General features: G+C 51.7%; 1 protein-coding gene across 7 annotated transcripts; it reads right to left on the bottom strand.

Moving 5' to 3' along the window:
• Positions 1 to 96: 96 nt before the first annotated feature.
• Positions 97 to 22,219, bottom strand: TFAP2A (transcription factor AP-2 alpha). 7 transcript variants are annotated; one of them, XM_081827688.1, is made up of 8 exons: positions 22,133 to 22,219; positions 12,795 to 12,848; positions 12,414 to 12,651; positions 9,242 to 9,293; positions 6,953 to 7,184; positions 4,674 to 4,792; positions 2,617 to 2,758; positions 97 to 631 (listed from the first exon to the last, which is right to left on the bottom strand). In XM_081827688.1, the coding sequence occupies exons 1-8, from the start codon at positions 22,168 to 22,170 to the stop codon at positions 343 to 345; spliced, it is 1,164 nt and encodes a 387-aa protein (XP_081683814.1). In that variant the 5' UTR covers positions 22,171 to 22,219; the 3' UTR covers positions 97 to 342. The 7 variants fall into 7 exon arrangements, with proteins under 7 accessions (XP_081683814.1, XP_081683813.1, XP_081683812.1 ...); XM_081827687.1 differs by lacking the exon at positions 22,133 to 22,219 and adding an exon at positions 19,132 to 21,613; XM_081827686.1 differs by lacking the exon at positions 22,133 to 22,219 and adding an exon at positions 21,979 to 22,126 and having other exon boundaries at positions 12,414 to 12,848.
• Positions 22,220 to 26,892: the final 4,673 nt, after the last annotated feature.

Below are 26,892 nucleotides of genomic sequence, written 5' to 3'. Positions count from 1 at the left end.
GCCTGTTCTGTTCTCTTAGGCTCCACAGGAGGGCAAAGGGGAGTTGGCGCCGACGACGTGGGACGTCGAAGCAGGGGGCCAGGTCAGCGGGGGGTTGGGGGTGGGGGGAGGGGGGCTGTCCCCGCTGATGATGGCAGAGAGTCCCCCAGACGCTGGGGGACGAAGGTGGCGGCGGCGGAAGCAGCAAGCGGCAGTAGCAGCAGAGGGGGTGTGCTGGTCCCGGGGCTGTCCCGGGGCTGTCCCCTGCCCGCGGAGGGGGGGGGGGCAGGGTAGGTGGGGTGGAGACTGGGTGGGTGGGCTCCCAGGCTGGTGAGGCCGGAGAGGCAGGGCGGGAGGACAGCCTCACTTTCTGTGCTTCTCCTCTTTGTCACTGCTTTTGGCGCTGTTGTCCGTGTGGCTGTTGGGGTTGTTGCTGAGGTACATTTTGTCCATGGCCTTGAGGGCCTCGGTGAGATAGTTCTGCAGGGCCGTGACGGCGGCGCACACCGCTGGGCTACCGAAGCCGTGGGAGATGAGGTTGAAGTGGGTCAAGCAGCTCTGGATGCCAGGCTCCAGGATGGGGTTGGGCCGGGAGTTCCCCAGGGGAGATCGGTCCTGAGCCAGCAGGTCAGTGAACTCTTTGCATATCTGTCTGCAGCACAAGTGAAGCAGAGAGAGAGGGAGGGGTGAGGGGGGGAGAGAGGGAGAGAGAGAGTTGAGGCTCCCCTGTGGGCAGCGCCAGCAGCAAAGAGAAAACCTTTCCCCCTGCAGTTACCAACCCCGGAATCCAGTGAACCCGGACCTGACCCAAGGCCCCAGAGACAGACTTGGGGGGTGGCCACATGTGGGAAGACCCAGTCACCCCTCCATGTCCACTGAAACAGGGCCCTCCCTACCTTCACAAATGTCTCTCTCCCTCTCACCCCTCAGCTACACCTAACTGCCAGCCCCCTCCTTTCTCACTCACACCAAACACCCCAGACACACAAAAACATTCCACACATTTAGAAGAGAAACAAAGGAGAAGGAGAGGCACGAGGAGTCAGAAACATAAGCATCTCCCCAACAGCCGCCAAGAGCATGTCCTGTTCAAAATATCAGAGACCCACTTCCTGCTCTGTTCTAGAGAGACCTCAGTTGGTGGGATGGAATCTCTGCCCATTCACTTCAAATCAGGTTGGATGCAGACAGAAAGGCAAACTTTTCCTGGGATTATTTTGCCTTTAAATAAAGGCACAAAAAACCTGTTACTTGGGGACAATTCAGACTGAGATTGCGAGAGAGCTCAGAGAGAGAGAGCGAGAGTGCTGGGGGGAGGGGCAGAGGGAGAGAGAGAGAGAGAGAATCTCAAGCAGGCTCCATGCCCCAGCCTGAGGCGGGGCTCGATCTCAAGATCCTGAGATCATGACCTGAGCTGAAATCCAGAGTGGGATGCTTAACCAACTGAGCCACCCAGGCGCCCCTCAGAGTGATTTTTGAGAAGAAATAGACACTTCAATGTCAATTTCCCATTCCAACACACTGAGGGTGGGGGATCTCTAGGGAAATTGTGAATATGGATGTGCTTAGGAAGCTAAGGCAATAGAAAAAGTTGAAATCTCAGAAAGAGTCTTGAAAAGTTGGAAATACAGACAGGGGAGGCCTATACACTGGAAGCTGTCTCTGAATCTGGGAACCAAGGCCTAGCTGGGGCCTTCCTGGGACAGCAGTAGCCTGGAGGGGGTGGGGGTGTTGGTATGAGGCAGGTAGGGAGGAGGGAAAATGGGGGAGCATTGGCAGGCTGCCCTCTCCAAGGCCAGCTGATGTCCCCAGGCCAGAAACTGTCCTGCCTGAGGCCTCAGCCTCTGCCCTCTGGTTCCAAGTCCTCCTGTGACATCGACTTTGATAATTAAGGGCTTCCAAACAAGCCTTTTAATTTTCAGAAAACATATCAAAACAGTCATTTTCTTTTCACACACCACCTGGAGAAGCCTATTCAGCCCAAGCACTGATGGGAATATAACTTGGGCCATTTGAAACCTATTTGACATCTCGCCTGTAGGCTAAAACTTGTGGGCTCTGTGTGTGTGTGTGAGAGAGAGACAGAGAGACAGAGAGACAGAGTGAGACTTTCCAGGAGGGAGGCAAAAGGAAGGCAAGAAATGGGATAAGGGATTAAGGTTGAAACTAGGAAAACTTCTGACTTGCACATTTTGCAGGCCACTGCTTAATCCTTGCCCTCAGAGAACATATTGATAGGAGACAAAAACTGATACAGGCAAGCCTGTTACCCATTTACAGACTCGATGCTGGTCTTTCTAAAACAACATAGTCACCAATCCATACTCAGCTTCCATCAAATCCCAAGGATACTCCACCCCCATACACACTAATTTCTTTTTTTTTTTTTTCAAACTGAGAAGGGGGAGCAGAAGAGAGGATAAAGAATGGAGACGCACCAAGAATCCCACCTACACTTCCCCTTTAAGGTAGAGTATGGATTCTAAGACTTCGCTGTTAACGTCAATTATTTACAACAACAAAGCTGATTAACACCAAACGAAGACAGGAGAAAAGTGCGACCAGAAACGATTTTGATTTTTGTTTCTCTTGACAATAAGACACCGAGACCCCGGAGAGGTAAGGGAAATGCCTTACTTTGTAGCCAGGAGCATGTTTTTTCTTGTCACTTGCTCATTGGGATCGGAATGTTGTCGGTTGAGAAATTCAGCTACTGCTTTGGCAGGAAATTCGGTTTCGCACACGTACCCAAAGTCCCTGGCTAGGTGGACCGCTTCTCCTGGCAGGACGCGAGAGAGGAGGTGAGTGCAGGAGAATGAAAAGAGTTGAGGTCAGATTTTCCTCCCAACACTCTTATTTTCTTAACCCAGATGTTGAAGAAAACACAAACTAATTGTTTTCTCGTTTCAGGCATTTTATTTCCTTCTCTGTAGGATCTGGCAGATGAATTTATCAGGAAAAATGGCCACTTGTCCTAGAAGGCCAAGAGGATTTGAAAATGTAAATCCCATCCACCACCCTCCGGTCCCATCCCCCACCCTGATGACATTTTCCCAACTTCTCTTTTAAAATGTTTCTTGTATTCCAACCTCACACCTATCAACACATTCATAAATGATATTCATAATTACTCGTTGAGCTTTTCTGCAAAGAGAACAACTAAAGGTTTACATTTTAACTTGATCGCATATAATTATCTGTTCATCCAAACCGATTAACCAAGAGGATTTGAGGGTCACTCCACTGAGTCTGTCTGTGTTGTTGATTTTCGAATCTTTGGTTTTAATTTCCTGAACCAGTTGGTTTTTACTGCAGGGCTTCCTGCCATTAGCTCCAGCTCCGGAAGAACGCATGCGCCAATTAGAGCATCAAAGCCCTCTCTGCAGAGCTTGTTTCCATAAAATGGAGCGGATCACAAACAATAACAGTTCTCCAGAAACTGCCTCCCTGCTACAGGACTCAACCCCCAAGCCCATGCACACTCTCACACTACACCCAAAGCCACCACGACCATTTCCTTGGCGCATAATTCTTTTAGGGTATGGATAGTGGGTTCTGTACGTACTCATGTTATTTTTAATGCAAAGCTACTGTACTAGAGTTTCTGGCCCTGAACAACTGCTTATTGTTTAATAGTTATATTTTCATCTTTAACACCATTTACAAATGCCTCCTAGGATTCCTCCTCAAGTTTACAGTTTTAAACTTTATTTTAGTTCTTTATAAAGCTGGAACTCAAATCCTCAAATGTAAGGTGTAAAGAAGACAAAATGCCTTCTTTAAATATAAATGGTAGTTTTAGTATCTACCTGATCATTTAAGTGTTGTTGTTGTTTTTTCCTATTTGCATGAGACATTTCCAACACAACACAAAGACCGCTTATACATTCATTCCAACACATCTAAACTTAAGCCAATTTAGTATCAGAAACACTTAACAGGAATCCAGAGGAAGCAGGAATGTGAGTGGATTCTGATGACAGTGTATCTAGAGCATGGAGTGAGAACAGGGGTAGCTTTTGTTTTGAAGGGGTTGGAAGCTGTGTGTGTGTGTGTGTGTGTGTGTGTGTGTGTGTGTGTTAAAAACTGCCATGAGAAACTTTTTGCAATGCTTATACATCTTTTCTCTTTCCTAGCCCAACAACTCAAAATCTAAAATTGTTCACTTTTCTTCCCCTCCACTAGAGAAGCACAATTTAAATAAGAGATAAGGGAGCATATGTTTGGAAAACAAAAACCTAAAAGGGCATATAACCCTGAGCTTTCAGGACGGTCTTAAATCAGGATGCAGGTCAAAGATTCCCAAATTAATTCAGGAAGTAATGGTCACGCATTTCTCAAACGCAGATGTCAGAATAGCTTAAGTAATTTACTGCTGAGCTCTGTGGAGGAGACAGGAACTTGGAGAATATGCAGTTCTTAAATTTTCACTTTGTTTAGGTCAGAATTGGGCTTAGGGAAGTGGAATTTTGTGGCAAAGGGGAAGAAGAAAGGAGGACAGGAGTAAGTACAAATAGTTTTTTGACATGCCAGGATTCTGTTCCCTTCCAGCTATATTCTCCGGGAAAAAACAAAACAAAACAAAACCCGAAACTGCCCAATTGACACAAAATAGAACCAAACATCTGGCCACTGAGTATTATCCATTTTCCCAGAAGACAGTTCTCTTCTTGTTAGCAAGTGGACTCGCTTACCCTCCACTAGTGACGTGAGGAGGGTGACGTTGGCAGCTTTACGTCTCCCTGCTGGCAGATTTAATCCTATTTTGTCCAGTTTTTCTCTTAAAGATCTTCCTCCATTTTTAGACTTCGCCCTGTTTCACAAATAGATGCAAGAAAGGGATTTTGAAAACACTGGGTTGCTCTGAGTCGCATTACAGTCACTCTGACAACTTCCTAACATGTGCTTTTAAAAAGTAAGGATCATGGCCCCGAGATATTAAGGGAGGGAAACCTAGGAAGGAATGGTACGGAAAGATCACAGGAGACAAATGCTAAACTGTAAAGCACCCCCTGTGTTCAGTTATTCTTGCAGCCAAGGTGGCAGGTTGGAAGGTTTTGATTTCCCAACTCTCTAAAGAACCACAAACAAACAAACACAGTTCTCATCTCTAGGGTTTGAGGTATTTTTGAGTTCAACTGATTACTGTATATTTTCCCTGTTGTTACAATCACACAAATCCCAACGGGGTCTTTAAATTGTCTTTGCAAGAACCGCTGTTAGGTTCTTCAGAGTAACCAAAGTTATCATCACTCTCACGTTTCTTGCTCTGGCTTTAGCCCCAATGGGAAATTCATTTTACCAACTGTTTACATACCATGTCACTAGCCTAACTAGAAATGTCAAAAGCGGGTATCAGCCTTTAAAAATTTCACTGATTTCAGAGACAATGGAGGTGGTTCTAAATAGATGTCTAAATAGACTCCCATAATCAGAAAGTGGTTAAGATAAATTGTTTAAATAAAACAGCAAATTAATTAATTTCAGATTTTATTCCCTACTCAAGTGCTCTTTAATTGTGTGGATTAGATTATACTCCCCTAGGTAAACAGTCTCCAATATTGGGGATGGGGGAAGGGGAGGAAAAAGCAGAAGGCGGATTCAGATCTGTGTCAGAAAAAGATTACAAAGGGAAGCAAAATGACTGTGAAGGAGGAAGAAAAGATTGGAAAAGCTGATGTTTAAAACCTTCCAAAAATGGTTTTATAGGCTTTGTGTGGGATATGCCCATCAGAGCGGGACTATGGGTCCACAGATGCATAAATGAATAAATGTCAAAACAGTGAAGTTCTTGGTCTACTTTCTTATTAAAAAAAAAAAAAGAAGAGGGGCGCCTGGGTGGCTCAGATGGTTAGGCGTCTGCCTTCGGCTCGGGTCATGATTCCAGGGTCCTGGGATCGAGCCCCGCATCGGGCTTTCTGCTCGGCAGGGAGCCTGCTTCTCCCTCTCCCTCTGTCTCCCCCCCTGCTCATGCTCTCTCTCTCTCCGTATCTCTGTGTCTCAAATGAATAAATAAAATCTTTAAAAAAAATAAAAAAAATAAAAATTAAAAAAAGAAGAAAAAAGAAAAGATCATCTGGGAAAGTTCAACCCAACACCCACCACTCACAAAGTTGGGTGGAACCCTAGGAGGACGAAGCCCAAGGGAGGGAAAAACCTGCCCTGAGGGAAGGTGCTTCACCTTGCAGACCCTTATCAAATCTTATCTACGAAATGAAACCTTCCGACCTCGCAGGGTTGAGACGTGTATCCCTGGCCACGTATGTAACATGCACTCGTTGGTAACGACTACACACAATGCACGTACACGTGTCTTGCGTGCTGCCTGGAGCACATCGCGGCAGCAGTACCTAGGAACCACTAACGCGAGCGCCTTAGGCACAGGGAGTCGCCGTCTGGCCAGAGGTGACGGGTACGGGGAGTTGGGGGGAGGGCGGCGGACTCAAGAGAAAGCCAACGTCTTCTACTTAAAACCCTATTCAAGGGACGGTGGGTTACCGTCGGAGACCCTACACGGAGGTAAGGCAAAGTAAGGCGCCTGAGAGGAAGTTTTCCAGGGCTTGCAAGGTGTACGCGAGTAGGGAAAAGAGTAGGGAAAATGCGGCTGCACGGCGCCCCGCCGCTGCAGCGGCCGGCACTGAACCCGCGGTGCAGTGAGCTGCGCGTGCGCGCGGGGAGTTGGGTTGGGGGCGGAGGGCCCGGGGAGTGCGCTGCGGCCGCGGACCCGAGCGCGCGCCAGAACGCCGAGCGCGCGGGAAGGCTACGGAGAGCGCAGGCGCGCGCCGCCTCATCCCGCCCCCAGCTCCCACCCACCCGGTTTTACGCCCAGAATTCTCCCCGCCCCTTTCTTTTCCCGCGAAGGGAGGGCCGTGGCGCGAGGCCCGTCTGCGTCGCCGCCCAGGCGCAGGCGCAGTGTTTCCCCGGGCCGCGGGGCGGGGCGGGGCGGGGCGGGCAGGGCGGCGCCGGGCCTCACCTCCGCAGCACTCCGCCCAGCAGCGAAGCGTTGAGACACTCGGGCGGTGAGAGGCGCCGCTGTACTTCCGCCACCGTGACCTTGTACTTCGAGGTGGAGCTGAGAAGCGAGAGACGACCCGGAACTGAACAGAAGACCTCGTTGGGGTTCACGACGCCGCCGAAGAGGTTGTCCTTGTTTATGGGGATGGCGGAGACGGCGTTGCTGTTGGACTTGGACAGGGACACGGGGCCTGCGGAGACAGACGGGGAAGCTGCGTGTGGGCGTCGGGGGTCTCTCCTAAGTCCTGCCGGACCCCGGCCCTCGCCCCGGCTTGCGCCGCAACCCCCACTTTCCTTCCAGCCCTGAAAAATCCTGTGGCTCCTTTCCCCCACCTTCTGTCCTATTCCCTGCAGTATTCCCGTCCTGGGGATCGAGCCTCAGCCCCTCGGCGCACCTCGCCCGGCGGCCGGGAGGCGCCCCCACCTCGCCCCACCAGCCAGGCCTGTGCTTCTGCCTGGACCCTTCCCTGTTAGCCCTCGGGGTGCTGTCTAGAGATGGTGGTGAAATTGTGACCCCCTGGGCTCTCATCCGAGGAGAGATGCTGGAGTACCGGTATAGGGTGCAGGGGAGGGGATTACGTTTGCACACCGAGAGCAAGCTATGTGTACTTCGGAGGTTCTGTGGGGTGGGGGGTTCAGTGTTGGGGAGAAATTGTCCCCAAGACCTGTAATAAAGATCAGCAGAGAGTTTAGATGGCTGAAGTGGCCTGTAAGTGAACATTTCAGTTAAGGCACCAATCTGGGAGGTGGTGGATTCTCTTGTCACACACCACACATGCCCCATCCTTTTGATAAATAGGCCCTTTCCTACGTTTAGTTTTGAAAAGGACCCGAGTTTTGGAAATCCATTTCACAGCCCCATTTTGAACTGGGAGAGAAAAAGGATAAACAGGCCTACCATAGACACTAGCAATATGCCCTTTTGTTGAGCAAACAGTTAATATCCTTGTCTGCTTAAGTGTCTTCATTGGCAAGGGGAGAGGATATATTCTTACTAGTTAAAATCATAAGCTCTTCATTGTCGGCCCCACCATAGTTAGAAAAAAATTCAGGGCCAGGAAAAAGTGTACTACCATGTTACATTTCTCAACATCAATATAATTCAGATGCATTCACAACCATTTAAGTACTGTATGCATTTGTATTTTAAAATTCCACAAGGAGACATATATAATAATATGCATACATTCTCCTCAGTACTCCTCCCTCCGTAATGGGGATATTCTAGACGTATGGGGAGGTGGGGGGCTCTAGGTTTTGGATAGATCACTTGTGACATTAATAGCTCTGGGGAGGCTAATAGAGACAATAGGAGTTAAACGAACTCTTGAGAGATTACTAATAAAAGAGCCAATTATCATGTCGACTTGGAAAGAGCATCTCTTAAGATTTATCCCTTGCACATCTAATTTGACGTGACAAAGACTTCACAGATGCAAAAATGAAACTTTAGCTAACAATATACTGATTGGGGTTAGAAATGAGAACAGTTTTATATAGCATCGTCCTCTGGTGGTGCCTAGATTCCTGTAATGTAACATTGCTACCATAACAACAACAAAAAAAGCTGCTGTGAATAGCATTTAATCCAGTAAACTTTATTTCTACTCACTAAACACAATACAAATTACAAATCCATCCAAATCACTTGACACTTTTTAAAAACAATTTCTGCTCTGAACAATTATGCTAATAATCCTGACATCTTCATGATGCTAATTTTAACCAAAAGCCAAATTTTTGTTAACCTAATTCACAAAGTTTAAAAACCCTTAAACAGCTAATGAGAAATTAAATTGAAGAACATGAAAGTTTTTTTCTTCCTCTGCTAAGGAGTGTTAACAAAAACACAATTGCTTTTATATTAATGTTGAATTATTTGCACTATTTTAGCATTATGCACTTCTTAACACTCATGGCCACTCACACAATGGATTAACTAAACTGTTAAACCATTTCAAAATTGAAATGCCACTTCCAAATCAGTTCAACTATTACACATTTCATGTGTTTGTCTAGATATCATTAAACTAAATTAAATGGTCAAATCATGAACAAAGCTAGCCTGTTGCCATTACTAACATACTGAAAGCCGATCATTTAAGCATTGCTGTTCTATGCCATCTATTTGCTAATTCTGAGCCTTTAGGAAATCCTATTTGAAAAAAATAAATACAGCTCTGCGAGTTCTTTTAAATAGCACTACGCCTGTAAGGACATGCCTGGAATGTAGAAGGAAATGGCTTACCTTTCTTAATTACAGTTTGATCTGGGATGTTAATACCCGGGTCTTCTACATGCTGCAACAAAAGGATACACATGGATGTAAGTGTATAATCAAAACAAAAGGAAATGAATATTCTGTGCAAGATGGGGGGAGGGGAAGGTATAGAATCAAAATTTCCTCCTCCCATATAGTGACATTTATATATAAACATCTCATCTTGGCTTATTGGAATTTGAGGCTTTGGAACTCAAGAGGTTTCACTGCACACCCACGGCCAATTTCTCCTCCCCCAGCAAATAATCCATGTTTGAAGGAGGTGGGGGTGGGGAATAAAACTTTCTTTGCAAATTAAACCAAGTTTTGGAGCACCTAATCTTTCTCACAAAGTCAGTTCAACCTTTAAAAATGCATCTAGCTTTAGTTTGGCGCCTCAGCAGCTTCGGACTTCAGCGTTTCCAGTGTTCATGCAGCAAAAGCCAGGGAAACACAATAGAAATGACAGAGGCGGGAGTAAGAGGGGAGTGTTGTAAACGTTTTAGGTAATGTGATAAAAAGCAAAGGCATATACACACCTTCACTTATGGAAAATTAAAAATAATTTTTAAAGATGATTACTGCCTAAAATGGGTATCAGAAAGGAATATGAAAACGATTAAAAAAAAAAAAAAAAAAACCTCTGAGGGTATTTTTTTTTTCCTGTTGTCCAGCAGCGGATTTGTTGGTGTGGGTTTTTTTTTTTCCCTTCTCTCTCTCTTTCTCTCTCTCTCTTTTTTTTTTTTTTACAGATGGATGGGTATACGTGTGTGCTAGAGTCAAAACGTGATTAGAAAGTAAAATGAAATCATGTTTTCTAATGCAGAAACTGACAGGCAATATAATGTCTGGCTGTGTTTACAAATTAGCACCAGGGCTGCTGAGATAGAAGATTTCGCAATCGTTACCAAACACAGGCATTACCATTTAAAAAACTATTACTTCCTTCTCTAGTCTTTGTCCAACAATAATACTGATTTGAACATTTTCCATTCTGTCTTGGATTTATGCTCCTGTTAATTGTGCCTGATCGCAATGATTCCGGGTGGATGGTACTAAGTTGCTTTATTACAGGTTTTATTATACTCAATGCTCTCATTTGTAACTTGCCTAAAGTGCTTCTGGATTTAAGTATAATTAAATTGAGAAATGTTCAGAAATGACTACTGCTGCAGTTCTTGTGTTTTAACTATATGGGGAAATATGATCCCTTTATGCATGCACCCTAAACCCATAAAGTAAATGTAGTGTGGCATAATACTTTTATTTGTGTTATTTCTAGACCTTGTCCATACAGGGAAGACTGTTAAGTTTAAAATCCCACTGAGATATTAATGATTAAATAATTTTCACCATCAATTTGATTTTCTTAAATATTTAGCAGTCATTCTTATTAAAGGTTAACTGTTGCAGCAATGGGAAAATTGAAAACAACCCTTTTCCTGACCCAAATTCCTTTGAAAGAATTTTTTTCTTAATAGGTGGGGGAAGGTGGGGAAGAGCAGCAACTGGGTTTCCTTGTTTTTATTTGATCTTTTGGTTAATTTCTCCTACTAATTTCACCACAAAAAGTGACTATACAGGTGTTCAGAAGTCACACCAGCCACTTTGGAATTTTTGCAAAGTAGAGCAATTCTAATTCATGGTAATTCCAAAAGGCTGCAGTGCATTTTGCAATTCAAATATGTCCAAAGAGCGGGCTAGAAAAAAGATTCAGAGACTCTTTGGGAAGGGGAACTGAAATGATCACAACTTCCAGGTTTGTTTTTTAATTTGCATTTTCTCAACTATTCCTCCTCTTATTTTACTTCCCAAGAAATGCACTGTTTAGTATCAGTTTCCAAAAACATTTATGAACACAGACACACACACAATGCTTACTAAACCCCACAATGGATTAAGTGCCTACTTTTCCTGCTTTCCATGCAAGGCTGCTAAACATAACCAACAAATTTCAGTGATTAACTGGGCCAAATGAGAGCTGTAATAAATTTTCTATTTTCCTATGTAACTTAAATAATGTTTTAAATTCACCAAGCAAGCAGGTAAGTTCATCTGACCATTTTCTTTGCAATCTAATGCAGTAATCATTAAACTGTCAACGGACATATTGCCGCAATATTTGATGCACTAATTTGAAATAGCATTTTAGTAAAAATCACATCCAGATACATTTCCTCTCCAAAGAAAAGCAGCATTAACAGAGACTTTACAGCTTTAATAAAATTATTGGCTCATTCTAATTCCATTTCAGGAGGGTTGTGAGGAAACCATAAATACGTAGAATTGAAACAGAGATGCTGGTTTAAATTTAATTTCAGAAAGTATTTTCAAATTATCAATAGCCTGGTTTACACTGTAAATAGTAAATGTGCTAGTACCATGCTTATTCAGAAATCGTTTTAAACTGCATTTATTGATAACTGGATTAGAACTCAAATAATGTATTGCCCAATAGTCTCAAAACATTTAATTTAATATGGGGTGTAGCAGGTTCTGATAGGAGTTGGGAACCCAGCTAATGATTTATGAGGTCAGCACTTAGCACCCCTAGGAGGAGAAGGAGGCTGCATTTTAATGTCCCTCTGCTCCGATTTGCTACTTACTATTCTTTAATCAGGGTAGGCTACACACATAACTTTTAGATATCACTAGTGCTTATGAAATCCAGTAAAAATAATTTTTTTAGGATGTCGTTCACGCTTTATTTTAAAGTGCTAGGGTATTTAATGAGCTCTTTTGGTTGAATTCAACATCTTTTTCAGGACAGGGAGCAATCCCCCACGCCAGACTCAGCGGTGGAATTAGATCCTCTCCCAATCGAAACAGTTTACTGTCGTGGAGAGGGGCAGATATTGTTAATGGTGACATTCGTCTGATTTATTTCTGTGTCGGTGGAAATGGTAATGCAGGCATTGTTTGAAGGAGCTCCAGGAACCATTGTTCTAGGGCTATAACTCTCAACTACTTTTTAATTTTTTAATTCGGTCGTTTATGTGGGTTCTCCAAGTGTCCGCCCAAAAAATAAAATGAAATTTTGAAAAAGTAAATGCCATTGAGGAAAACCCCGGGCCCACAGGCTGTGTGTCCCGATTATCTTCTCTGGGGGTGGGTGAGCAGGCGCTGCGTTCTCCCTCGCACCGCCCGCGCGGCCTCTTACCGGGACGTCCTCGATGGCGTGAGGTAAGGAGTGGATCGGGAGGTCTCCGAGTCCTGAGCTAAGCCCGTGTGGGCCGTGCAGGAGGTCTTCGTGCCGCCGGTAGTCCCTGCGAGGATCCAGGCCCGAAAGCTGGTGGGGCAGCCCCCGGTGCGTGTGCAGGAGCCCAGACTCCTGGCTCTGCCTCTGGCCGGGCCAGCCCGGGTGCTGCGGCTGCGGCTGAGCGTGCAGGGGGTTCAGGCTGTAGGGGTCGTTGACGTGGGAGTAAGGATCTTGCGACTGGGGGTAGATAGGCTGGTAGGGCGGGGGGAAGTAGGGGGGCTGGAAGTCGGCATTAGGGGTGTGGGACAGCGGCGGGGCGCTCGTGTAGGGAGATTGACCTACAGTGCCCAGCTGGGGCAACCGCGCCGTCCCGTTGCTGGTGCCGTCGTGGCGGTCCTAAGAGAGAGAGAGAGAGAGAAGAAGGGGGGAACAAGAAATCAGGCGTCGAGTTACAGCTGTCCACTCTAAATCCACTCCGCAAGACTGCGTGGGAAACCGCTCATTCCCGTCGGCAGGCCGCCGAAAGAAATGAGCTCTAAGTTGTTCATTTCGGAAAATACCCCAGTAGTGAAACGGGCTCTTCCAAAAACGCAGGGAATTAGATCGTGCAAATGTGGGGGCATAAGAGGCTCTGTTTAGGCTTCTCTTTCAAAGTGGGGGAGGGAGATAGAAAAAGGCCTCCCAGAATACAGCCCGTTAAACTGCAGCGTGAAACCTCCCTTAAGCAAAATTAAAATTCCTGCTAAATATTAAACAGTAGAAGCGGCCTTTTCTTTTTTCCCCCGGATTTGAACCTGCCTGCCACTGCGTTATTGTTTACCCTGTTCCATTTATTTGGAAGGAAAAAAAAAATCATACACGTTCAAAGACTATTACCATTTCATGACTATTTAAATAGAAACATTTCGTAGAGGGGCTGTAACGAAAGCACACCTTTAAATTACCAGCTTAAAGAAGATTTAAACTGCAGGATGGGGTTCTGTCTTTTCCGCTTCCTCAGTTAGGAGCCTTTTTCTCGACAGGGTCGATTTATGGTACGGATGGGGAGAGGGGGGACGTCAAGTCAAGGTTTAAAATAGAAAGATTCAGCCTTATTGGGTTTAAAAGAGAAAGGTGCACCCCGGGGCGGAGGCTCCCACCCCTTGCACCCCAGCCCCAAAGGGCAGAAGAAACGCCTGACTTTATGTTCCTCTATTGCAATTCGCTTGCAAAACAAGCGAACAGACTTGATTCAGGGGAGTGCGAACCCTCGGAGGTTCAGCCCCGGGCCCCGAGGGTAGGGGACACACCGGCCGCGTTTTTCCTACAGATAGATTAAGCATCAAACGTTGAGAACATCTCGGGAACAAGTGCAGACGCAAGGAAATAAGGATGAACGTGGCGAGAAACACGCCTGAGGAAGTAGCGGCGAGGTAGGTCTGCGCGCCGGGAGAGGTCGAGCGGGGGCGGGGGGTAATGCATTCGACTTAAGAATGAAAAAAGCGAGAGAAAAGGGGAAAGAGAGAAATGCAAATGGAAAAGGGGTGCCCTGAAGGAAACCTGGGCGCGAAACCCGAGGTTGCGGGCAGCTCCGCAACACCAGGTTTCCAGAAGAGAATTCCTAAGGAAACAGGGATGGGGGTGGGGATGGGACTCACCATAGCTGAAAAACTGTGAACTAACATCTGCGAAGAGTCTGGGGTAACGAGTCAGGGTGGAAAAAAACAAGCAAGCCTGGAGAGCCCGGCTGCCCCGCCGCCCGAGCGCGCCCCACACAAAAGGCGCCGAGAGCCCCGCGCCACCCAGGACTCCAGTCACAGCGCAGACGCTCCCCCGAGCGCTGGAGCCCCGCTCTGGTCCATCCGAACTTGAACCACCGATTCGAGCGGCGCCTTCAGCTGGTCGAACCCACGGTCTCTATCCTGCCGTGATCGGTTATGATTCAAAGTTCCTTAAAAAATGAAAAACCCCAAAAAAGGAAAAGAAAAAAGTGTGTGTGTGTCTGTGTGTATGTGCGTGTTCCTTAATCCGTGTCTCCCCTCTTTTCTTAGCGGCGGCTTCGCTTGAGCTTCTAATAACCGCGCTGGGCAGCGTTCCTGGAGCCTCCTAATAGCAGATATTCATGACTATTAATATTACACGAATACTTAATAAGGGAAGAATGCCTGGAAATCGAGCGTGAAGCGGAGAGGCAACTCGCGCCGGAGCCGGCTCTCAATGCAGTCCATTGACGGGAGCCTCAGTGTAGCAAATCGGAGGTGGGGAGAGGGAGCGCGAGAGACAAAAAGCGGGCGAGAGAGGGAGCGGGCGAGCGCGCGGGGGGCCGCGGCGCGGCGTCTGGCGAATCACAGGGAAGGGGCAACATTTTAAAAGGTTGCAGGGCATGCAAAAGTGAAAGAGAAAGAGGGAGAGAGGGAAACCGAGGGAGAGAGCGCAGAGAGGGAGAATGTGTCTGCGTGCGTGTGTGAGAAAGAAAGTGTGGGTGAGAGAGAGGAGCCCAGAGTGGGGAGAGGGGAGGGAGGGAAGGAGGGAGAGCCCGAGAGGAGGAAGGGAGGGAAAAAGGAAGGGAGGGAGGGAAGGAGGGGGAGGGGGCCGAGCCGGAGCGCACGGAGGGGGAGACCGCGGGGGAGGGGGAGGGGGAGAGGAAGCGAGCGAGGACAATCAGACCTAAAAGGCTGGGGCAGACCTCGGGATACCGTGGGGGCCGCGCGTCGCGGGCAGGAGCTGCCGGGGACCGCGTCCGGGCATTCATCGGGCCCTCGGCGCGGGAGGTGCTGCCCGGCCCTCTCGGGCCGCGGGCTCCTCCGCTCCGCAGCCGGGCCTGGGACTCGGGATTCGGCTGCCCGCTGCCGCGCCGCTCCTCCATCGCCCGGCGCCCCGCCCGGGACCGGCCCGCCCGCCCGCTCCACCGGCCCTCGCCTCGGCCGCCGCTTGAGTTTCCCTCGGACAGCCCGGGCCGTTCGCTCTGCGGCAGCTGCCGCCCCGCCCTCAGCTCTCCGGGGCAGGGGCTCGGGGAGGGGGAGCCGGGACGCGGTCCGGGCGCGCAGAGACGCTAGGCGGCCCAGCTCGGGCGCCGCTGGCACGGGCTCCCGGCTCCCGGCGCAAACCCGTCCGACTGGCTGGGCCACTCCCGCCCGACGCCGCCCCCCACCCCCCGGATGACACGGCTCCCTCTCTCCCAGCGCGGCAAGGCTGCCGCCGCTGCCAGTCCGCCCGCTGCGTTGTCAGAACAAGCGGCACCTCGCCTCCTGCGTGTCCCTGCAGAGCCCCGACATAATTAGGCAGCCCTGGGCCGGCTCGGAAACCCGAAATCCCTGCTCCGGCGCTCGCCCACCGCAAAGTTCTTGAAACAGCCCTCACTCTGTTCTCGCGCTCTCTCTCTCTCTTTGCCTCACTTACACACACATCCGCACGCGCCCCCCCAGGGTCCCTCAAGTTCTTCGCCTCCCACCCAGGTCTCATCGGTGCCCAGCGCCGCGCAGAGGTTCGGACCCCGCCCGCCGAGGGCCTGGCGTCCGGAGCTGGATTTCGGCCTCCGCGAAAGTGAAATGCCCGCGCCTCGGGCCACAGCCCTGGCGGGGACAATTCACTCTCGGAGACTGAGGAGCTCACTCGGACCAGTTCGCAGAGCAAACCCCCCCCCACCCCGGCCCCCCGCCACGGGCCTGAAAACAAAGCGGCTGGTGTGCCCCGGGGTCTCTGCGCCCCGCACCGCGCACAGCAGGAGCCCCTAGAGAAGCGCCGTCCCCGTGGGATGTCACCCCGTGCCCCGTGGGGTGAGGGGAGGGCGAAACGAAAGAGCCCGGGAAAGGAGAAAGATTTAAAATAGTCGACGGAGAGGAGAGGGGGAAGGGAACCGGTGACACATCGTTCACACAAACCCGGGTCCTGATTTCAAATGAAGACAAGACCCACGCAGCTGCGCCCGCGCAGACCTCTGCTCCAGACATTTCCAGCTCCAAATGCCAAAGAGAAAGAAAAGAACAGAAAAGAAAAAACAGCAAAAACCGGGATTACCACCTATTTAGGTAATCGGCCGCGGGCCCCCTCCCCCTCCTGTGACTCCTCCGCTGATTTCAGCCGGGGCTGTGAAGGAGTTCGGGGCCGCGGCAGCCAGGCCGGCTCCCAGCGCCTCCCGCGGGCGGGTCAGTGGTGCTGGAGCTGCCCCGAGAAGCCGAGCTCCGGAGACCCTGGGTTTTTAAAATGGGCTCCAAAGAGGCGCGCTCCATCGGCGCCGCGGGCTCCGCGCACCCGAGGTCGTGTGCAGCCCCGCCAGGATTCCCACGGTCACGCAGCCGACTGCCAGGCCGCTGCAGGGGCCGAAGCTTGAGGACCGGGCGACTAGGCGGCTCCACGCGGTGCAGCCCTCCCACCTCCACCCCAGGGATGCTCTCAGAGTATCCCTCAGAGGGAGAAGCTGCTTAGAACTTCTTCAATAACATAGATACCTGGAGCGAGCCCCGCAGCAATTTGGGAGAGAGGTGCTTCCAGACTGAACCCAATAACTGGGAGGTGCAACACAGCTCAGAGCGAAGTGTGCAGGCTCCTTCTCCAAACGGAAGAGACCCTTCCTTTTTAGAAAGGGGGAGGGGGAAGATAGGAAGGAAGGAAAAAAATGAATAAATAAAATAAGGAATTTTAAAGATCGGAGAGGAAGTATAAGGAGGGAAATGGGTTTTCTCTTTCCTTTCTCTTCCTGGTGACTCGGCCCCCAGAATCTCGCTGGAGAGACACGCAGGGTGCACAGACGCGTGCCCAATTGCCAGGAACTGCTTCAAAGACCCATGCTCGTCTCTTCGCTCCACTCTTAGGCAAGCCCAAAACTGGCCAGAAAAAAATAGGTGGGGGGGGGGGAGAGTGGGACACCAGCTTCGAAGGAGGGAAATGAAAGAAGACAGCGTCCACATCCTTCCTCTCCAGCTTCTCCCCTGCGTTCTCCGGGCGAATTGGAGAGGCGGGCGCTGCGCTGGGGAAAGTTTGTCCCACCCGCATTTCGCAGCTGGCTGCGAGGAGAGGAGGAGGCGCGGGAAGGTAGAGCTCGGAGCCTGCGGCCGTAAGGATAGCCAACGCCGCGCTTACCTCGCAGTCCTCGTACTTGATATTATCCGTCAGTTTCCAAAGCATTTTCATGGATCGGCGTGAACGGATTTGCCCCCTTCTCCGCCTCGCACCCAAGTGGAGCTACTCTCTGGGTAAGCGCAAAGTGTCGGCTGCCGGCGGTGAGCGCAGGAGGAGGAGGAGGAGGGCGAGGAGGAGGAGGAGGAGGAGGGCGAGGAGGAGGAGGAGGAGGGCAAAAAGGAGGAGGAGGAGGAGGGCGAGGAGGAGGAGGGTGAGGAGGAGGAGGCGAGAAGCGAAAGAGCTCCCGTGTGCGCTCGGAGATCTCCCTCTAATGGTAGAAACTTTTCCCTTTTCCAGCTCTTTACCAACAGCCTAATCGCCTCATTAGCATATCAACAATAGTCCAATTGCTCGCCAGCACCGCAATCTGCGGCCGGCCGCTCCGACCCAGGTATAAAGGCCTCTCTGAGCGGCGAACTTGCTCCTAGAGCGCACGCCCGCCTGTGAGCCGACAAAATCTCCGCTGAGACCAGCCGCGCGCCCCGGCCCCAGCCACCCGCAGTCTCCCCGCCGCGCCATTCTACCCCTCTCCTCTTCCTCTCCGTCTCCTCCTCGAGGGAGATGCCCTCCGCAAAAACCCGGCACCGTGCAGGGTCCAAGCGGCTGCGCCTGGGGCTCGGCTTTCAGCACCTCTCCCTCACCCCTGCCAACGCTAACCGCGCTGTCCTTGCGGCCCCGTCCAATTTTATTAGAAATTATTATCCCTTTCGCAATTAAATATAATCATCAAACCAAGACAGGCAAAGTCACTCCAGGATTTTTGCCCAACAAGAGATCGCCTCCGCTCGCGGCAGCCACCACCTCGGGCCGCAGCGCCTTGGGAGTTTTATTGGCTTTGCGCTTCCCACCCCCCTACCCCCCCACCCCCAGGTTGAAGATTTTGCCAAACGGCTCCAGTCGCTCGGCTGGGGTTTGCGATCCTTTAATTGCCGCGTGTAAAATAAAAATTGTACCCTGAAGAGGTTAGTTGACAGCTCCAGGGGTTAAATGATTTTCCTCTCGTTTGTATGAAGCTAGGGCTGACTGATAATTCAACGTGGTGTTGGGGCTAAGGGTTTCCTAGGTGCGATGTGGACAAAATACAGAACTCCTACGGAGACTCACAGTCGCTCCTGGAGTTGTGCCGAAACACCGACATGTGTGCTCCGTGTCATGCATGCATCAAAATAAATCGCTGGGAACCAACTCTTCGCTGTGCTAATCTGCTCCAGTTTTCCCAAGATCCCCCTTTTTAATTAAAGCAGGGAGAGTTCCTTCATGATTTGGTGATGTTACTAAAGCGGGCGCGCTCGCGGCGCAGTGCCCGGCTGACGCGGAACCCGGAGGCCCGGGGGCCACCCCCTAGTCCAGGTTGGCCAGTCCAGGCTTTTCCGCTCCATACAGGGACCTGCTCGCCTCACCGGGACGTTAAATATTTTTTTCTTCTGTTTTAGTGAATTGTTTTAAAGAAGAAATTAAAAAGAAAGACGTGATGTAATCCTTCGAAATACAGAGTAATTAATTTCTCTGGCTGAGCTTCTCATTTGTCCTCCATAAAAAAGTTTTTGTGTGTCTTTCTCCCTCTTGAATACTGCAAACTCACCAACAGTAGGTCGGCCTCAGAGTTGCTCTAGGAACGACTTCTGTTTCCATCTAGGCCTGTTTCTTCCAAATCTCCAGGCCTCCCAGGTCTCCATAGTGTGTCCTTGCAGAAGGGTAAAGGCGCTTGGCAAATCCGAGCATTTCTTAACAGGTGGAAGGAAGGCAAGAGGAGGGAGGACCACCTCCTCCCCCTCCCCCATCTGCAGAAGAGCAATTCTCCTTCCGGATGACTGCAGCAAATGCCCCAAGCCAGGCAGAGTAGGCCAGAGGCCCTCCCAAAAGTTAAGAAAAAGACTCGAGATGGAAGGGGGATTTAGAGCATGAGGGACACCCTCCCCTGGGCACTGCCTTACACTCCTTTTCCCCACCTGAACACTAGCACAGTTCTCTGGCTAAACACAGCCTGAGGTTAGGAGCCATGCTCCACCTGGAAAATGGTCAACTTCCAGCACTCACACCAAACACCTGAGGGGCTGCCCCCGGGGCCCGCCACCCAACGCAGTGTCTTCAAGTCGGGAGATGGGCCGCCTCGAGCATTTACACCTTCCCAGCAAGCGGCCACAGCTGCAGAGCCTGATTTGTAGGCCAAATCCTAGGCCTGGGAGCATGAGATTTTTACACCCTCAGACGTCGCCGCACTGTGCTTAAGGGAACTTCAAGTTTCGCTTTCTTTCAGTTTGTGGGCTGGGGAAGGCATTCAAGGCCCTTCATCTTCTCCACCCGCCCCCCACCCCCTTGCTGAGCCAAGCCTTGCAGATTTGTGGCTCCGCACCCGCCAGGACTGCTAAACTGTTGTTGTATTCCCGCGGAGGGTGTCTTTGAGGTGCAGATCGCCGCCTGCGAACTCTGCGCCAGGCCGGAGTTCTGGGCGTTGAAGAAAGGCCCAGGCAAGCGCCCCAGTAGACCCTGGAGCCAGCCGAGCGGCGTTTGTGGGAACGTCATTACCACGACAAGCCTCTTCATTGCATGTCAATGCTCCCTCCTCACCAGCACCCCGGGACAGGAGCGCCAGGCCTGGGGCTAGAGGTCGGGGGTCCAGGCCTGAAGTGGGGGCGTGGAGAGGCCATTGGAGGGAAAAATGAGTATCAGTGTGAGACAGAGACACCGAGAGAAACAAAGAGACAGCAAGGGGCCTGAATGACTATTTTCTCTGGTTGTCACCACTCAGTGGGACCGGAGGGCCCAATAGGCCAAGCCTGAAGGATCCAGCCCCTCCAGGCCCCAAATCTACGTGCCCCACCCGAGAGGCAGGCTTCCCACCACTTGCCAAACTGTGAGCCCGCAGGAGCCAGGCCCAGGGTTCGCTCCTTTCCCCTTTGGGCCATATGCTCACTGCGACCAGACCAAACCGTAGGCCCTTTAGAAGCTCAGACCCAGGCTGATCCTGCACTACTGTTACCTTCTCAGAGCCGAGGAGTTTGGCTGAGAGGTGCACTCGGCTTGTGGAGAAAACTGCAAAGACCTCAGCTAAAGACCTCCCCCAGTCTACACCCTCCAGAGAAAAGAAGGAAGAAGGGCCCTGAGGCCCACTGGGGCAAGGGAGGGAAAGTGTGGATTCCCAACATTTGTGTTTGGTGTGGGATTTGCACCCTTAAACCACAAAGTCAGTCTAACTTTGGGAATGAAATTGCATTTTAGGGAGGTTTAATTGGGAGGAGAGGTATAAAAGAGTCCAGGGTTAACAAAAATAATAAATACAAGGAGAGAAATAAAAATTGCAAGACAGTTTCCTTTCCCCAACTCCAAAGAATGTAGTAAAGACTCTGAACTTTATTTCTAATGGCACAAATCTGAAACACGAAAAAGAACTCGTCCCAGAAAGGGCAGAGCCTCGACTTCTCTCTGGGAAGTTCCCGGCGTTCGGTTCAAATTGCCCTGCAGGCTTTTAGGCACACAGAATCTCGCCCTAACCAGGCCTCCCTGTGCCAGGGGGTGGGGGTGGGGGGGAAGAGGGTCCCGCGGTTCCCATTACGAAATCGGCGACAGAGGAGAGGTTCTACCTTCACCAGCTTGGCCAGAGCTGCCCTGGTTTCCATAGGGGAAATCTCTGGAAGTTAGGAGAGAGCCGGAAGAATGCTCCTGTGGCCGGGGTGGGGTCAGGACTCAAGGGGGGCAGGATCAAGTTGGCCTTGTGGTACCCGAGGCCTAGCTGGGCCGAGTTCGGCAGACGTCGGTTTCGGCAAATCTTGGACCTGCCTTATCACCCACCATTCACCCCTCATCCAATCACCCCAATCTATAGCCCAAGCGGCGAAAACTGGCTTCACGACTCGGACCGAGAGAGAGGCTAAACTTTGTGCAAACTCTTTTATTTCCCCAAAGAACATTCTCGCGGGCGCGACCCGTCCATCCGGACCCCTTTCCATTCTCCACACCCACTAGGTCCCCAAAACTTGGAGACAGAAAGAGAGACAGGTGCACCAGAACCCCACCTCATGCGTAGCCCTGGGGTCTAGGGCAAGAACGGAGGCGTACGGAGTAGTGAACCTTCCTTACCACGCGCTGCAACCCCCGCCCCGCGCCCTTCCCCCTCCCGAATTAGTCATCCACCCTTGTTTCTACTGGGTGGGGGGGGGGGGGCGTGAAAGGCCGCAGCGCAAACCACAAGTGACCCCCGGGGCCACCTGTGGAGCTTGCGCCGGACTTTGCTCAGCTCCGGGCCCGCCGGCAGCGCGTGATTTTTCTGCCCTTTCTCTCCTGGGAACACTCCTGGGCGCTGCCAGGCGCGCCTCACTTACGACTCTCCTGCCCTGGGCCAAGGCTCTTCCTCTCCGCCTCCCCCCCTCCCGGCCCCCTCCCCCGCTCCACCCCCGCCCACTTCAGCCCCAGCCAAGGCAAACCCCCGTACCTGCCAGTCCCCCATTTTGGCAAGTATGGACATCGCGGCTCGGCGCTCCTGGCGACGGGTCCCCGCCGGGCATGGGCTGTAGGGCTCGGCCGGGCCCGCTCCCTGGAATCGCTTAGGCAAATCCTCCTTTTTTACCTGCTCACCAACATCTCACCTGGTCATAAAGAGCTGGGTTGCTACCTGCCGACGCATGCGCGCTGGCCCAGGAATTCACTCCGCCAGCTCTAGTCCCAGCGCCTCGCAGAGCTGACCTGGGAAGTGATGGATTTATAGCCGCGGCAATCTCGCCATCAGCTCCAGCTTTTCCCAACAGCCCCAACCCGCTTTCCCGGTCAGTTTCTGACCGGGGAACAGAGGCAGACTGCCTGCTGGGGTGTGCAGGGCGCGATGCGAGTGTGAGTGGGTGTGTTTTCGCACTCAAGCAATGGGGGTATCTACGCGCTCTTCCCCGGACTCTCCTCCCCCCTTGGAACTTTGGGGCTGGGAGAATCTCCACCCAGAGGTGGGGAGGATGGGGGGCAGCGGGGAGAAGAGAGCTAGGCCTGGAGATTGGGCCCAACCCGACTGGTCCCGCACACCTGGATGCCTGCGGTAGGGCCGGATCCTGGGGCGGGCCTCCCCACTAGTCCTCAAGGTTCAGGACAGTCCGGGCCCTCGCGGATCCGAGTCTGCAACCCCCAGGGGGTTCAGCGTCCGATCCCAGATCAAAGTGTTCCTCAGTAGGTGAAAACGTTCGCGATTCTGTTTCATTTCTGGCTTCTAGTTTAGTCCCCTCCCACCGCAGATACACACACACACACTCTCTCTCTCTTGCACACTCATACACTCACACTTCTATTTAAGGTGAGCCCCTCCCCCACTCCTCTTTGACTTCCCGGCTCTTTATCTTTTCCAATAATAACTCTTTAAAGGAGAATGGGGGCGTTGGTGGTTCTGGGATGGGCAACTGAGGTTTGGGCTGGGGTTTGCTTTCCCATGACAGATAAAATCACTCAAGTGATTTCACCGCGCTTCTAATTAGAAGGGAGATTTAAAGGAAGCCACAGGATTTGGGGCTCCCGAGGAGCTCATCTCCCCGTCAGGAACCACACCTGGTCGGGAGGGAGGCCCGGGTGAGGAGCTTAGCCTCGGGCCGCGCTCCTCTGAGACCCTGCCAGCCCCATTCCGGCAGCCACGAGATCCGAGAATCCAAGGCTTGGGCCTGTAACTCCTGGGACAGGCCCTGGGACAGGGCCAGTTACCCTCCCTGGCTGGCTGCCGTCTGGGGGACTAAGATGAACAAAGAACCGGCTTCAAATCCACTACGACACGTCAGGCAAAATGTGTAAAAGGTCAGCTCAGAAGCTGAGGAGTGAAGACTTGTCCCCATACCCAAACTGCCTCTTTCTAGCCATGTGCTCGAGCCTCCATACCTGCCCCACTGGCCTTGCAGCCTCCTGGCATGCGCAGAGATGGTGTGGTTGGTGATTCTCAAGGAGTTCCCGTGTCGCCTAGGAATTTGAGTCGTCCCTGGGCTGCGGGACTTTCATCCCTGTGCCGATTCTCTTGTGGATTTGAAACTTTCTTGGACCTGCCTGAGATCCTTGCTTAACAAGTATGGTGTTTGTTTGTGGGTCTTTTTTTTTTTTTTTCCTTGCGAGAATTTTAAATAAAAAAATACGGCGTTTTTAACCTGTAGTATCTCCACTTCACTTTCCCGGCTTTCTCCACACTGTCAAAGTAGGTTGGTGAACATCGAATTCTTTAAAGTCCCAAGACAGACACGGAAGACGCGTCTTGGAGATTCCTGCGGGGGGCGCTGTGCTCTCTTAAAAATGAACACCGTTTCAGACCTGTGCAGCCTCGCTACCGGCGCGCACCGTGGCACAAGAGCTGGAGGGACCAGGGACCCGTCTGGCTGGGCCAGGCCGAGCTCAGGAAGGACCAGCGGGCGTGTGCTAGGGCTGGGGTGGGGCGCGAAGAGTTCCGTCTCCAACTTTGGTACCTTTTGGGGGCGGGGGGGGGGGCAGGGCGTGGGCGGGAACGAGAAGGCAAAGCCGCCAGCGCGGTTAAGCGCGAAACCACGAGGCTGTGCTGGGTTGGATGGAAGTGGACAAGAAGATTTGGAATCGAAGCAGTCCAGGCCTTGGGCATGAGGGTTTCTGCTCAGATGATTGAGGCTTGGGTCCGGGTGGGGAGAAGGCAGAGAAGGAGAAATCCGGAAGCAGCCAGAAGCTAGTATTTAGCTTTGGAGTATGACCACTCAGGGTCCAGACTCAGCTCATTTACCTTTACAGGCTGAGGGACCTAGGACAAGTTACTGAGCTTGTTTGAACCTCAATTTTACTCATTTGTAAAATGGGTAATTTGTTGTGAGAATTCACTAGAGGAATGTGCGCAAAGCGCTTAGCACAGCACCAGCCCACGTTGCGCTCTCAAGGGAAGCAGCTGAGCCTGGTCGACTGTCTACTCTGCCCATCCCCCGTCCTCAGAGTCCCTGACACTGGTTCAATTCAAGATGCAGTCAACACCACTGGTCCTTCCTTAGGCAAACTGCAGTCAGCCACTGTGGTCAACTGCGCCTTCAGGGACTCCCTTCTTAGAACCCTCCTCTTCCCCAGGTGTGGGCCCTCCCCATTGCTCCCCAGACACCCAATCCTCACCTCCCAGCCTTTCCCCACTTGACCTCTGCCGGGAGCTCAGCACCAGCCTGACTCTGCCAACAGGAGGTAGCCTTGGGGGCCAGGCAGGGGTGACACCTCCCAACTTCACCCCACACCCAGACTCGGGTCAGCCACCCTAGTGACTCAGATGCACCCAGTACCAGGGCAGTTCCAAGGCCACTAACTGCTCTTGGCGACCCACCTCAGCACCTAACAGTCTCCGTCCGGAACTGTGGCCTCAGGCCTCTGCGGAACAGAGAAAAGTGGGACTTTTTTCATTCTTTTTTTCTTACTGGGTCAAGGGAAGGGAGATCAGCAGGAGTCCTCCTCCCCTCTCCCGACGCTGCCTCCAAAAAGCAGGTTCCAGGGCTAACAGGTTCCTGGGACTTCTTGACCCAACTGCAAACTTTTCTGTGCTCTGCTCAGTGCAGGCAACTGGAGCTTCGGGAAGGGGCTGGAAGACTTGGTGTCAGATGGCGCCGACCTCCCAGCTTCAGGTAATGCTCAGCTCAGGCTCTCTGAGGCCCCCAGTGTGCGGAGATATCCAGGTGGAATCTATTCGTATCCTGTCACCCGCCTCCCAGCTCCCTGAGCCCCAAACTTGCAGCGGGAACAATCTTTCCCTTAGGGTAAAGCTCTGCTCGAACCGCATTCCTCCCCACCCCAGAACTTTCAGGACTTACCTCACCTTTTTGTTTTTTCACTCACCATCAAGTGCCACTCCCCAGCGTCCCCCACCCCGCCCATTGGAGGCTCCTTAAGGCACTTGGAAATTTAAACTTAAGTCTGAGCAATGGGTTAACTCAGAATTTCATACCTGTGGTGGCCTCAGCTTGCTTTTCCCTTAGAGGAGTCCGGGATTTTGGGGGACAGATGGAGTGACTGCTCACTGCACCTGGCTCCTCTTCTCCAGCAGAAGTTCATCTTTCTGGCCCTTGGGCCTGGCAGAGCCTGTCAACTTTGGGTCATTCTTGGGCCCCTCTCAGCAGTAGAGTGGCCCCCAGGATCAAAGCAGGGAAGGGAGAGGGTTTGACTCTTCAGGGGAAAAGCGAGGGGAGTTGAGCGGTGACTTGCCACGCCAGGACCCTCCAGCGATTCCTTCAGCACACAAAAGACTTCTCAACTCTCCAATTGGATTAGGGCAAAGGAATAGGGTTACCAGTAACACGGAAGAAGCCAAATCTCTTACCGAAGGTGCCCAGGGAGTGTGCAGAGGGGAGGCACCGCACCCCTGAGCTGTGCTCCCCTAGGCGCCTCCAGGGCATGCACTTTGAACTGGGAGTTCTTGGAGGGCCCGACGGGTGCAAAGACAGGAGGCCCAGAGACCCAAAACTTAGAGGTGCCCTGGAGGCCACAGGACCGTGACCCCTCCACGCATGGCCCGGGTTCCTCCAGGCCCCAGGCGACAGGTGCAGCGGCAAGCCTCCGCCGCCCGCTGTGATAGGGCGGCCGCCGCTCACTGGTGCGGAACCACTATCGGAACGAGTTTGCGCTTCTGTTTACAAAGCAATCCTGCCATCAAAAGAGGAACAAAATCACCACTTATCACACCCTGTCATAAAGTAATCTGCCCCGGAGGGAAACCCTAGCGAAGAACCGCGAGGTGTGTGTGTGTGTGTGCTCGCACGCGCGTGGATGCGCGTGTGGGGTGGGGGATGCGGGGACAGCAAAGGAACGGGGAATTCTCCCAACTCTTCCAGAGTAAATCTCTTGGACAGGCAGGGTCCCTCCAGGTGGGGAAAGACAGAGGGTAGCCCCCAGCCCTGGCGCCGGAGTGTGACAGGGGAGTCCGGCCCTGGACCGGGTAGGGCAGAGTGCCGAATCGCTCTCTTCGTTCTTTGGAACCCACTCATTTGCAGCTCTCTGTCTGGATGCCTACTTTTCTAGGGTCTTCAAAGATGCTCCACCTCCACCCCCCACAGATGGGCAGGGAGGGGGAAATAAGTGAGCTCTTGGAAATTGCGAGGTCCCTCTTGATCTCCTTCCCTACAGGGGCACTGCAGGGCCCACAAGATAGTCTTCAGTAATTCCTAACCAGTGGGAGAGGGTTTTGCTCCCGATTAAACTCCCATCGTGCCCCCACCCCCCATACTTGTTGCTGAGGAGGATATAGTTAAGGCCGCTCTGGCAATACAGACCAAATGGTCTGGAAATTGGGGGAAGGGTGCAAAAGTATTGGAAAGTTATAAGCAATCCCTGTGGGTGTCCAGTCCCTTTGGGTTATCTTCATCCCTGACTTGTCTCGAGTGAGATGAGAAACACTTCAGGCGAT

This window comes from Leptonychotes weddellii, chromosome 8, assembly GCF_054177405.1.
Source record: "Leptonychotes weddellii isolate Sample4059 chromosome 8, ASM5417740v2, whole genome shotgun sequence".
NCBI classification, from domain to species: Eukaryota; Metazoa; Chordata; class Mammalia; order Carnivora; family Phocidae; genus Leptonychotes; species Leptonychotes weddellii.
Note: the sequence above shows the minus strand (reverse complement) of the source record. Positions and strands in the feature narration are given on the sequence as shown.